This window comes from Petromyzon marinus, chromosome 19, assembly GCF_048934315.1.
Source record: "Petromyzon marinus isolate PM22_M1 ecotype Great Lakes invasive population chromosome 19, UKy_Petmar_22M1.pri1.0, whole genome shotgun sequence".
NCBI lineage: Eukaryota > Metazoa > Chordata > Hyperoartia > Petromyzontiformes > Petromyzontidae > Petromyzon > Petromyzon marinus.
This window is the reverse complement of record NC_133685.1, coordinates 3,269,293-3,281,541: the sequence shown is the minus strand read 5'-3', so window position 1 is coordinate 3,281,541 and position 12,249 is coordinate 3,269,293. Positions and strand designations below refer to the sequence as shown.

Genomic DNA, 12,249 nt, shown 5'->3' with positions numbered 1-12,249 from the left:
AACAACAAACGCTTACCTTAAACTTTCTTTTTACCGCGTGACCTTGGGCCCGGCACATCGCGATCATCGTAAACCCACCCCACCCCGGTTCGTCGTCGCGGCCAGCACCGACCTGAGCGACTGGCGCGAGTCGAGGCGCGTGACGGAGGCCGCGCGGAGGGGCCGCAGGGTCACCCCGCCCACCACGCGGCGGCTGAGGTCGCCCAGCGAGTTGGCGGTGCGAAGGCTGCGCTGGAACGAACCCGACGGCCTGCCAGGAGAAAACAGCGCCGATGCAAATGCACGCACGACAAAGACAAATACCTCTTCCCATCCGCCCCGCCCCCGCCCGTGTAGCCTTACGAGACTGTTTGGGGCAAGTTCTTTTAGTGAGCACCTATGAAGGCCGGACCGGCACACGAGGGTGTCGCGATGTTTACACACCACACCAGGCACTCATTTAAGGCCGGGTCGACCCAGGGGAGGCCGAGGACCACTTCAGATAATCGTCACCGGTGATGGCCGTGAGCCGGAATCGAACCTGGGTCGCCGGTTTCGTAGCGCAGCGCGCTACCCGCTACACTACTGCTCGACGGACAAGCGCACACCGCCCCCCCCACGCTACCCCCATAGCTGTACAGACTGTTGGGGCAAGTGCTGTTAGTGAGCACCTATTACAGCCGTCACGGCACACCGGGGCGTCGGGTGTCCAGCGCCACGCCCCAACGCTGACGTTTACACACTGGTGCTCGTCTAAGGCCGAGTAGCCCGTCGGGAGATCCAGAACCGGTTCCGAGCGCGATCGCCGGTGGTGCGCTGCGTGCAGAGACGTACGACAGCAGCGTCGGGGAGGGCGGGCTGGAGGAGTTCTCAGAACCCGAGAGGCGAGCGCTGCGGTCCCAGATCTCGTCGCTGTTTCTCCGGCGCGCCAGCCTCCTCGGGCAAACGGGTGGCAGGATACAGAGACGGAAAGCGTCGTGAGAGGATGTGGGTGCTAACGAGCGATCGGCGGGGGTGGTGGGGCGACGCGCGATGAGTGCAGGCGAGTTGGTGCGACGCGCTGCGGGAGTTGGTGCGACGCGCTGCGGGAGTTGGTGCGACGCGCTGGGAGTTTGGATGCGACGCGCTGCGAGTTGGTGCGACGCGCTGCGAGTTGGTGCGACGCGTTGCGAGTTGGTGCGACGCGCTGCGAGTTGGTGCGACGTGCTGCGAGTTGGTGCGACGTGCTGGGAGTTGGTGCGACGCGCTGTGAGTTGGTGCGATGCTCACTGGGCGCTGCCGACGCGATCTCCGTCGCCCGAACCGAGGCCCGAGCGACCCGACGACGACTTCCTGGAGGGACGATCGCACGCAGGAAAAGAGCAACGTCAGCCGCCGCGGGTGGCAACGCGCACGCGCGGTCAGCTGGCGCGGGCGATGACGAAACCTATGCACACAGAGGTAGGGCCGCACCACGGGGGACTTCTCAAGCGATCCCGCGGGGCGTGCGGGCTCACCTGCTGACGGCGCGGCTCCCGTTGATTCTCTCCGAGCTGTCGCGATGAACTGAATCCGGCCTCCCCCTGCGTGGCCGCAACGGAGGCAGGAGGGAGACAACACAGAGTGCGCCGAGCGCGTGAACGACCGTGGGCAACGGGGGGGGGGGGAGCGAGGACACCGCGCGCCGTCTGCCGAGGCCGTGCTGTGCTGCGGGCAGCAGGGGGCAGTGCAGCAAATGAAAATGTCGCCGCTGGCTACGCGGAACTATGGACGTGGGCCTACGAGTGCAAGTGTGGGCCCCCCTGCCCCGTGCCCCCCTGCCCCCTCCCCTGCACCCCCCCAAAGTCCTCACTTGAAGAGCGACAGCGTGAAGATCTGCCCCAGCAGCGACTTCTCGGAGCTGGAGCCCGGCTGCCTCTGGGTCCGGAAGAAGCAGTGGTGCTCCACGCACGCCTTCCACAGCCCCTTGCACAGCCGGTAGCTCTCCATGTGGAACTCCAGGATGTTGTCGCGCATTTCCATCTGGGAATACGGGAGGGGCACTGTGGTCAGACTGGCAAGTGCTCGTGTGGCCAGCCGCCTTTGTCTCCCCAATGGTGATGTTTAGACACCGCACCAGGTACTCGTCTAAGGCTGATGACGCCAGCCGTAGGCATATCCGTGCACACAGCTCCGTGCGTGCGTGCGTGCGCACACACAAACCGAACTGAATCGTTGCTTTTCATAAAACTAGGCCTGGCCGAGCACTGACGGTCACGAGAGAGCATTTAACAACGAAAAATAACCAGGTATTTGTGCCATTCTTATAGCGGCATAGGTCAGTGTTCCTGTGCGTAACCGCAATTATTGGCGCCATTTCATACAAATTTGCAACGTATCGTACCCGTGATGCCGGCACACAGCGGCCTACACTTCACCAATTGACGCCACGGGGTTCTGAACTTCCATCGGGAAGCACGACGCGGCATCGGATGTTACAGGGAAATACACCCGCAGCATTAACCAGGGCGGCCTTCCAGGTTTGAACCGCAAAGCTCAGCAAACAAGGGCGCCGCGGTGGTGAGACGTTATCTCCCTCGCCTGGTGAACAGCAGGCGGCGTGGGTTCGATCCCGACCCTGCTGTATATTGGGAGTTTGCGTGTTCTCCCTGTGGTCACGTGGATTTTTCTCCGGGTCCTCCGTTTATTTTATTTTTTAACCTCCACATCTAGAATCGACGTCACCCGTTCGGAGTATTCGGCCGCTATAAATTTCCACGCGATGATGAGCCACTTCGTTGAGCTTAACATTGGCGATGGCCAGGTCGCTTCTGAAGAACAGCTTCATAGCTCAGTGGGCCTTCTAACCTGGTAAAATAAAAATATGATTTAGTTATAAACGGCGCCGCATCGCCGCGTCATTGCTGGTCTCGCCCCCCGGCACTCACCGGCCGCCTCTCCAGCTGGATGAAGAATTGTTTCGACTTGAAGAAGATCTTGACGATCTTCTTCCTGAGCGCAGGGAAGTCAAGAGGGAGGCAGAGCAGGAGGATAACGCGGCGTTGGGGCGTTCTCAAATGACGACTGGGGTTGCCTTTTTTTCAGAATCGGTTATCCGCTCCCGGAAGGCATGGGGAACCGGTAACCGTTTGCCTGCAGCTTGAACGCACCGATCGGCACGCGCCAACTAACAAAATCCACGGCAGACCCAAGTACATTTGACCGTGTTTGTCAGCGAGGAGGTAAAGGCGCAGCCCTGCAACTGCGTGTTTGTGCCACTGCTGGCGGATGGGCCTCCGCTAGCGGGAGCTCCCGGGAGGGCGTTTGGTCTCCTCTTCCACGCCGACCACGGCCGACCATCTTGTATGTATGCTGAACTTAATTCGCACCGTAAGTGGCCAACCGGTGTTATGTTGACCGGCCGATCGACCGACTGTGGTGGTAGTGAATTACGCCGTCGTGTGGACAGTGGCGGGGGGAAGGGGCAGGGGGGTTATTTAATAAATTCCTCTCATTGGTTCAACCGTCGATGGAATTGAACCATCGACGGCTGACCCGTCATTCCACCGCTGAGGCCACTCCCTTCGTCAATTAGTTGCAAGTGCAGTGCGCGCCGCCATTCCACCGCTGAGGCCACTCCCTTCGTCTGTCAGTCAAAAAGGTAAAACACGTTTTGCTTATCGCACGGTGACATCTGTCATCAAAAGCAATAACAGCTTTTACAGGGCCGTTTTTTTGTCTTTCCTCCATTCAGTTTACCGGCGGTGCCATTCACAAACGATTTTAAGAACCCCCCCCCCCCCCCCCCCGATTACAGGAGACTCGCACCCTTCTCTCTCGCAACGTGAAACGTTAACGAACCACCGCACCCCCCCCCCCCCAAGCCGCTGCTCCCCCTCTCTTCTCTCCCTCCCGGACGCAAACCCCCGTCCCCCCCCAAAAAAGCCGGCGCGGCTTCGCTGCATCGGCCAGCCGAGCTGCGAGCAAACGCTCGGCGTTGCGATGACCCATTTCACGCGAGCGAGCGATCGATGCCCGTGGCGGCTCGGCCAACGAAAAATATTGACAGGTGGAGAGGAATGAAAAAACGGCGGACATATGGGAGGGAGAGAGGGGGGCGGACGAGAGAAGTGGAGGACGGGTCACGGGGTAAACAGAGTGCATGCGACACGTTTGAAATTGTGCAAGGGTGCACTGCAAACAAAGTGCGGCTGGCGGTAGCTAACGGTGGTATTGGTAACCGTGGCGATGGTGGTGACGACATAGATCCAAGGGGCGACAGCCAACGGTCGAGCGAGAATCTACACGTGGTCGGCACGGTACTCGGTGGGGGAAGGGGGTGGGGTAAAAGAGAAGGGTGTTCACTTCACACCGCGTGGTAGCGGTGGCGGGGGGGGGGATGGGGGGGGTGGTGCCCTGTGCGAGGAAGATGATGCCACAGAACTACTTGTCAAACCGCTCCCACAGACGTCTGTGCCCCCACAGGAACCCCACACCTACATGCCATCAATCAAACCCAAAAACATTTTCATTCTCAAAGCTGAAATTTTGTCAAACCAATTTCATAGGCTTAATTTCCCTAAGTGAAAAATAAATGTAACGTTCATGGGATTTTGTGTGTGGTCATTGGGAGACTGCACTGATAACTCACTACACTTGAAAGCCCAGCTTAATCACAACTAAGTCTGTCCCAGTCTATGGATGGGTCTCTACGGTAGACTGGTCTTGTGCCATCAGCTGCACCTGCACTTGAGAATTCGATTTTATTCACAGGCAGTGGCCTTATCCCAGATTCGAACCCAGGATCTATTTTTTTTATTTTACCAGGTAAGACCCCACTGAGTGATACAGCTCTTTATCAGAAGCGACCGAGCCATCAAAAAAATTAAAGCTCAACGCAGTGCCTTATCAATGTGGAAATTTATAGCAGACAAATACTCAAACGCCGTGACGTTGATTCTAAAAGTGGGGGGGGGGACCCGGAGGACCTGGAGAAAACTCCACACGACCACGGGGAGAGAGACAAGCAAACTCTAAACATGCAGCAGGCATCAGGGTCGGGATCGAACCCACGACCTCCTGTATACCGGGCGAGGGAGTTAACGTCTCGCCACCGCGGCATCTCGGCGACGTCGGCTCAGCGCTCTGACCCCGTGAGCGACCCAGCCACCTCGGCTACTCGTCCAACACCAAGTCGAGCAAAGTGGGCGATTCCCAGGCAAGGGTCGAGACGCCCGCTCGAGATCGAACGTTGTGCACGGCGCGGGGCAGCCAGGATCGTGGGCAACCGTTTCCAAGCGTGCATTTAAAATGCACGCATGCGCAAATCAACGGCAGTCCTCAATGAAGCGCACTTTTAAACGGGCAGTTGCAATTACAACACGAATGGAAAATTCCGTTAACTCGGTTTAACCACTGCAGATTTCCTGTAGGTACAGCTCATGGTAGGGGAAGGTTTGGGGGGGAGAGAGACGGGGGGGGGGGTGTTGTGGTTAGGTGTCAGGGTTGCCCTCAAACCCCAGCCCAAGCACGCTTCACAGCACCCCACCCACTTGGCCCCAGCCTATCCACCCCCACCGTCTAATTTTCCACGTCGGCCAATCTTCTCGGCAAAAGTAAAAATCGAGCCGCGCACATTGCGCCTGCCTCGGCGATGACGATCTGTCCAAGGTGGGAAACTGGTACAGTGCCGCTAGGGGTTTACACGCGCTGGGGGTTTTGTCACTGGCCGTGCGTGCGTGTGCGAGGTACTTCTAGTGTTTTTTTTCTGTTGTACAGCTACATTCTTTTGTACCGCTGCATTGTTGACGTTCACTTTTCAAGACGCCGCGAAGACGCGCGGTCGAATTGGACGAACGGAAGCGCGTAATAAAAAATATATATAAAATAACAAACAGCACGCAACGATTTTGCCATTGGGTCGAAGACTGGACACCTCTGGGTTGTGAGGGTTGAGTGTTGGAATTCCTTACGCATGATTTTATCATCATCATGTTATATTCATGCAATTGATGAGACAACAAATGAAACGCCAGTGTTACATTGGAGGTAAGAGAACCAAGAAAACTATACAAACGGGCCAGAATAAAAAAAAAACGATACAAAGATGACATAAACTGTGGTAAAAAAACATTTTTTAAATCGTAGATTCTTGAATCGAATCGTGAGCCCGAACCGTGACAACTGACGGAATCACCGAGATGTTAAATACATTTTCATTTTAACATCAACCCCTGCAGCGAACACTCGTCAGGACTCTGCCGAAAAAGAGCCTTCAGACTCGGCGAGACTTTGACGGTTCAAACCGGCGCCGTCACCACCCTAGAGAAGCTCGCCCACATCCGGAAGAACGCTGCTGCTGCTGCGCGAACAGCGTGAACGTCCAGAATAAACTCCGCCCTGTTCGAGACCCAAACTTCATTGCACCCCCCCCCCCGACACTCCTCTCGATGACACTGCTGGTGGAACCAATCAACCGCATCAAAACGTCGGCAGGTCGACGCCGTACCACGTCTCCTTCGTAAATAAAAATACAAATTTAAAAGTCACGGAGCCGCAGTCGTGCAATTGTCACCATGCAACCAAACTGTGGACCATATAATAAAAGACACCACTGGTAGTCTACGCTCGTTCCACAGAGGAGTAACCACAACGCGACACTCTCTCTCTCACTGCTGAAGCCCTCCCGTCGCGGCCAGCAGCAGACCTCGACATTGGCACACATTGCTGCTGCCATCATCATGCGCAAGAAGGGAATATTATTGACCGGTGCCATGCGATGCGAGCGGAGGCGGTGGTGGTGGCGGGGGGGGTCCTGTGGTGGAGGTGGCGGCAGTGCAGGTGCTTTTACCAAGGCAGGTGAATGCGAATGCCGTTCTTGTAGATGACCATCCCCGTGGCCATGACGCCCAGCATCACCTCCAGATTGTTCCCGTCCTGCTAGAGAGAGAGGCCCATCAAACGCCGCATGTTCCACGCACGCACACACACACACACGTACCACGCACACGCACACACATGTACCGCACACACACGTACCAAACCACACACGTGTACCAAACACACCACACACACAGGTACCAAACACACACACTGGTACCACATACACACACACGTTCAGAAACCGAACGACCCGGCGAAAATCCACGCGACCACGGAGAGAACATGCAAAGTCCAATTATACAGGTGTCACAGGGTTGGGATCGAACCCACAACCTCCTACATACAGGTGAGGTAGTTAACATCTCACCACCGCGGCGCCCTAGAGGCTCATAGAAATACAGTACATTAAAGAGGCAAGCCCCAGTAGTGCGGTTGTGGCCATGAAGCCAAAACTATGGACCATATAGTAACCCCATAGAAACACACGAGAGATACATACTCACATAAATACAGAGAGACACACAGAAACACAGAGACACACAGATGTAGTTATCATCTCGCCACCGCAAAGCTCCCATACTGGACACTTGACCCGCCCATACTGGACAACTGTGAAAAAGATTGGATTCCTTCCTGCAGTCCAAATGATAGATTCCGATTCCGACTGTGAATCGGCGTGCGGAGCAGTACCCGGGCATAATGCAGCTCCACCCCGTAGAGCTCCAGAGTCTTGACGGCGGCCAGGTAACTCCGCACGGCGTCGGCAGCCTTCATCCCACTGTGGGCAGCCGCGGTCGCAACGCGGTGAGGCGGGGAGGGAGGGTGCGTTGGGAGTGAGAAAAATAAAATCCACGATTGATAGCAACGACATTTGATCATTTTTTTTAGCACGCGGCGCTCGCACGGCGCCCCGCTGTGTCTCGCCGCCTGCCGGCATGGAGGAAGCGCCGTTGCTGCCGCATGTAACCCCGGTCGAGTCATTCACGGCGTCGTTATTCATGGCAAAATATTCGAATCGCGCCAGAGTGATAACCAGGGCGGCCTGCCAGATTCCAGCCGCGAACCGCCCCCAAAGTTACCAACACCGGCGCTTCCTTTAAACCACCAAATCATAGCTGTAAGAACTGTTGGTTTATATTTTCTGGTAAGAGAGAAAAGCAATGGTTAAATAAACTATTAACAATCTTGATTAGAGGCTTCCGTGACTGCAGGATTTCATACTCTTAGGTTCTTTGGGTAAAGTCACGTAGGTAGGGAAATAAATAAAGAATAGATCACGCCGTTTCTATCGCTACAACAAGCGATGAACAATTTTGGTCTTTTTTGTTGTTGTACCCTTGTACCACAACACAGTTTTGGTTGGATGCGTTTAGAATTTTATCCACATTCTTCTGCCGCGGTGCAAACGTTAAGACACCGCAATCCAGAGGTCGCCGGTTCGATTCCAACTCCTGGGTGTGGCAGTTGAAACAACGATACAAGTTTTTCAAATCTTCCCACCTCTTTCACGCTGGCTATATCTCTTCTCAAAGATGGGGGAGGGGGTCCCACTTCTTCCAAGAAGTCTGACCACGGTGTAGACCAAATGCCCTTTAAGCGGGACTCTCCACAGAGCTCCCCCTCTCTAGTGGAGGCCCTTTCGCCAGCAGTGGCGCTGAGTGGGCAATTGCAGGGTCTGCGCCTTAACCGTTTATCGCAGTCTCCATGCAGCGGTATCCCAGGCCGCTCAACAATAAAACTCTTCTTCTTTGGTTCTTTCGATAAAGTCACGTAGAATGAGAATAAAACAATAAATTAATAAAATAACACAATAAAATTCTCATGACGTTTCGGCCACACCTGATGAAGGCCACTTGTGTTGTGGCCGAAACGTCATGAGAATTTTATTGTGTTATTTTATTTTATTAATGTATTGTTTTATTCTCATTTTACGTGACTTTACCGAAAGAACCAAAGAAGATGAATCCTTGCAGTCACGAAAGCTTTAAATCGAAATAAAAACTCTTGGCAACGATAACGACAGGCCAATCAATCCCGGCCCCAGTATCAGCTCGGGCAAAACAAATGGTTTTCTTTTGACATTTTGACATATTGATAATTAGGGGACGGCTGTCATCAGGAAGGTCCCCTAGGCTAAAAGTAAAAAAGAACACTAGGTGGACATCAGAATTATTGAATTTGCAGAGACATCACAATGATGTAAGGTGCTTTGTATGTATGTTGAACTTCTTTCACACCGTACGTAGCCAACCGTGCTAATCGGAAGTGCATTGAGATTCTGGGGGTAATTAACCCAGTGCACAACAACACACAAATCCCTTGGCAACAAAGTACAAATAGCTGCTGAGCAGACGGCCGCATCAGCAATTCTCAGAATTTCAGCGAGACTTTAGGAAGCAGATTTAAGCAGAGATTTATTCGGAACCGAGAAAAAAGTGAGGAACTGTGGGCTAAGTCAGGTGGCAGGGGTGGAAACTTGGTGGCAACCTCAAAAGCCTTCTCTGCACGTGTTGCGGGAAGATACCGAAACGAAGGTTTGTTCACTGACGAAGAAAAACTTCATCCTTGCACCGTCCTGGAACCACCTTCCACAAGTTCGGCAAAATTCAGCGATCTCACGGCGAGGCCGGCAGCGTAGAAATGTACCAATGGGTGCCGGAAAACAGAAAAACGGCTCAAAACGCACGAACGTCTCGCGTGTGCTCGGTGTTACTCGTGGACAAACGCGGGGAATCTGTCCATACGCAGACTTAGAGCGGCAGGGTTCAAGCAGACAAGCGTCGGAAAAACGCGCGCGGGTCACGTCGGCTGACGCACTGGGTTTCTCGTTTTTTTGTTTGTTGTTGCAACGTATGGAAGACAAACACCCGGGATTATTTTCGACCCAAGGGCGATTCAATACAAAATCTGCAGCATCAAGAGAGACAATGAGAGGACGTGAGTTTCACGTGGAGTTGATTTTCTTTGAAATTGTGCCATCGTCATCGTCGCCGCCGAACACAACGGCTGTTTATCATCACAGCCAGCAGTGGCATCATTATTACCAAGAACGTAACATCTAAACCCATTACCGCGATTTGATATAGTCTCAAAATTCGGGTAAACTATTTGTTGCAACAATAATGTTTAAATGACCGTCCTTATCACGCATGTGTAATCTATACCAGTGGTGAAGCTACTGGACTCTCGGGGTTGTGGAAAAACAAGCTCCATCCCAAATCAACAATTCCACCACTTTCACTTGTTTTTCAGGAGGGTGCTGGCACGGGCACGTGCCGCCAATTCCATGAACGAGCGATTGGCAAGCGAGAGGCAACCGGAGAACCCCGGGGAAAAAAAACCGCCACGCATAACAAGGGGGAACTCCCGGCCACGCCGCCACGGCCCAGGCCAATGAAGGCCCTGCTGTCGCCTGGCAGCGTCGCCCCATCAAATTAACCAACCGGGCTGAACACCGCTTTAGCTTCCGAGATCTGACGATATCGGTCGGGCGAACTCAGGGCGATTGGGTCGTAGAGCCTTGGGGGGATGTCAACCGGCGGGACCACACAACTCGCAAATACGGGGCGACGCTGCTGACAGACCACTCCCCATTCACCAGGCTCGCTTGTTACTTTCTCTACAAACAAACCTGGAAATAATTGGAGAAAACACATTCTGGAAGAAAAAAAAAAGAAACCCACACGTTTCGAACAACGTGCACGAGAAACATGCCAACAAGCGCTTGGACAAATCAAACACACCGTCAGTGGAACTAACGCTCGTCTCTCCACCAGGACGCTGGCATTTCAACCACTGCCACCCCCCCACTCCACCACACGTTTGACATTGCCGTCACACCTGTGCTTGGAGTGCTGTTTGGCGACGTCCAAGAGGAAGTCCTGGGGCAACTCCGGCAGGAAGCGGAGCCGCGAGAGGTAGCCGGTTCCGGACACCGCCGGGTTGGAGTTGCCGAGCTCGGCTGCCGGACGCGTTCACACACGCACGCATTCACACACGCCAACGACGACGCGAGTTAGCGACGGCGGACCGAGCCGAAAACGCTTCCGTCAAAAAACGCCACCTGCTCAGCGGCAGTAAGCACTCGGACATGTGATGACGTAGAGCGCGGGTACTTTCCGGCTCTCCCAAAATGTCTGGCCAGAGTGGAGGAGTAGGCCAATTACCGTGGAGAACTCCCTCTAACGGAGGCCCCAGCAGCGGTTGTGTGCAAGCAACTGCAGGGCTGCACCTTTGCCTTTACTTTAGTTGCCTGACTGCCTTCAGCCCTTGCGTTGGTTGCTGTGATTGGCTGGGACGAATCGAGGTACATTACGCTTTACAGCTTGAAAAGCCGTGGAAGCGTAGGCCAAAGTACCCTCTGGAGAGACGCCCTAGAGCTACCTCTTAAGGTGGTCACCTGAACCAATTACATACGACACGCACGGATCAAAAAGCACAACGATTCGGTTCTCAGATTGTGAGGCCAGGTGGCTCAGTTGGCTGAGGGTGCACTACGCCCAGCATCTCTCGGGGTGGGTGGTCAATAAAATAAGTACCACTTTGTGAGAAAGTCAGCATTGGTCATTTTATGGAGAGACTTTCCTCAGCCATAGGAATGTGGAATTCTCATCAGTGGCTCAGAGCTGCAAACGGGAGATGAGCACCAACGAATGCCTCGATACTCACTGGAGCAGGAACTCACTCTCTTGACGATCGCGAGCCCAAGATTCGGTGCAAACCCGCCGAATCTAATTCACCGCGTCGTCGTTCCGCCCCATCTCGAGGGCAAAGCGAGGGGATCGGCCGTTCAGCCGTTCCGGTGTCGACACCCGGAGAGTGGGAGCCGGGCGGATCCAGCGATCGTTCGCTTCCACCCAAATCACCGCCCCGCCACCTCCCCCCTCTCCGCGCTAATTGCCCGCGTTTCACCACTTGTCACAAAATAGGGCCCCCGAAAGAGACGGGGAGGAGCAATTATCCCCTAATTATAGCCGTAGCGGCGCGCCCACCAGAGGACACCGCCACCGCAAACAACGCCCACCCGGGCAACGCAATCGTTCGCGGCGATTACCGCGGCATCATCGGTGGCGGCAGCGGCGATTTCCGGCGTACGTCGCCGCGCTCCGGATTAACGTCGGCGATGCCGGTCTACTCGGCAGGAAATGTCTCCGGGCTGCCTCCTTCAGAGGGACCCGACCGAGTTTTCACGGCAGGGGACGGTGTCACTTGCTGGCCAATGCCAGCAAATTACACCGCGTGATTTTTTGTAGCTAAGGCCGGAGAACCCGGAGGGGAACCCATGAGGTAGGAGAACACGCAGACTCCGCGCAGAAAAGCCATCCGAGTCGGGAATCGAACCCAGCGCGATTCTTGGTGCGAGGCACGAACACGTTTGCACTGCGCTGCCACCCTGCCAGCCAAATATCACCACGTCCCGCTCCGCCTCTG

The 12,249-nt window shown here is 54.8% G+C and overlaps 1 protein-coding gene across 5 annotated transcripts in view; it reads right to left on the bottom strand.

Moving 5' to 3' along the window:
• The window catches only part of LOC116943759 (tyrosine-protein phosphatase non-receptor type 4-like), a 72,485-nt gene that overhangs the window by 13,560 nt on the left and 46,676 nt on the right, over positions 1 to 12,249 (bottom strand). For 4 of the 5 annotated variants that reach the window (XM_076068078.1, XM_076068082.1, XM_076068081.1 and 1 more), the window contains exons 8-16: positions 10,660 to 10,780; positions 7,510 to 7,597; positions 6,788 to 6,876; positions 2,886 to 2,949; positions 1,811 to 1,980; positions 1,476 to 1,541; positions 1,249 to 1,311; positions 814 to 912; positions 113 to 250 (exon numbers count right to left, since the gene is read on the bottom strand). In XM_076068078.1, the coding sequence (XP_075924193.1) occupies positions 113 to 250; positions 814 to 912; positions 1,249 to 1,311; positions 1,476 to 1,541; positions 1,811 to 1,980; positions 2,886 to 2,949; positions 6,788 to 6,876; positions 7,510 to 7,597; positions 10,660 to 10,780 (898 nt within the window). The remainder of the gene's footprint in view (positions 1 to 112; positions 251 to 813; positions 913 to 1,248; positions 1,312 to 1,475; positions 1,542 to 1,810; positions 1,981 to 2,885; positions 2,950 to 6,787; positions 6,877 to 7,509; positions 7,598 to 10,659; positions 10,781 to 12,249) is intronic. The other variant, XM_076068080.1, reaches the window with a different exon arrangement.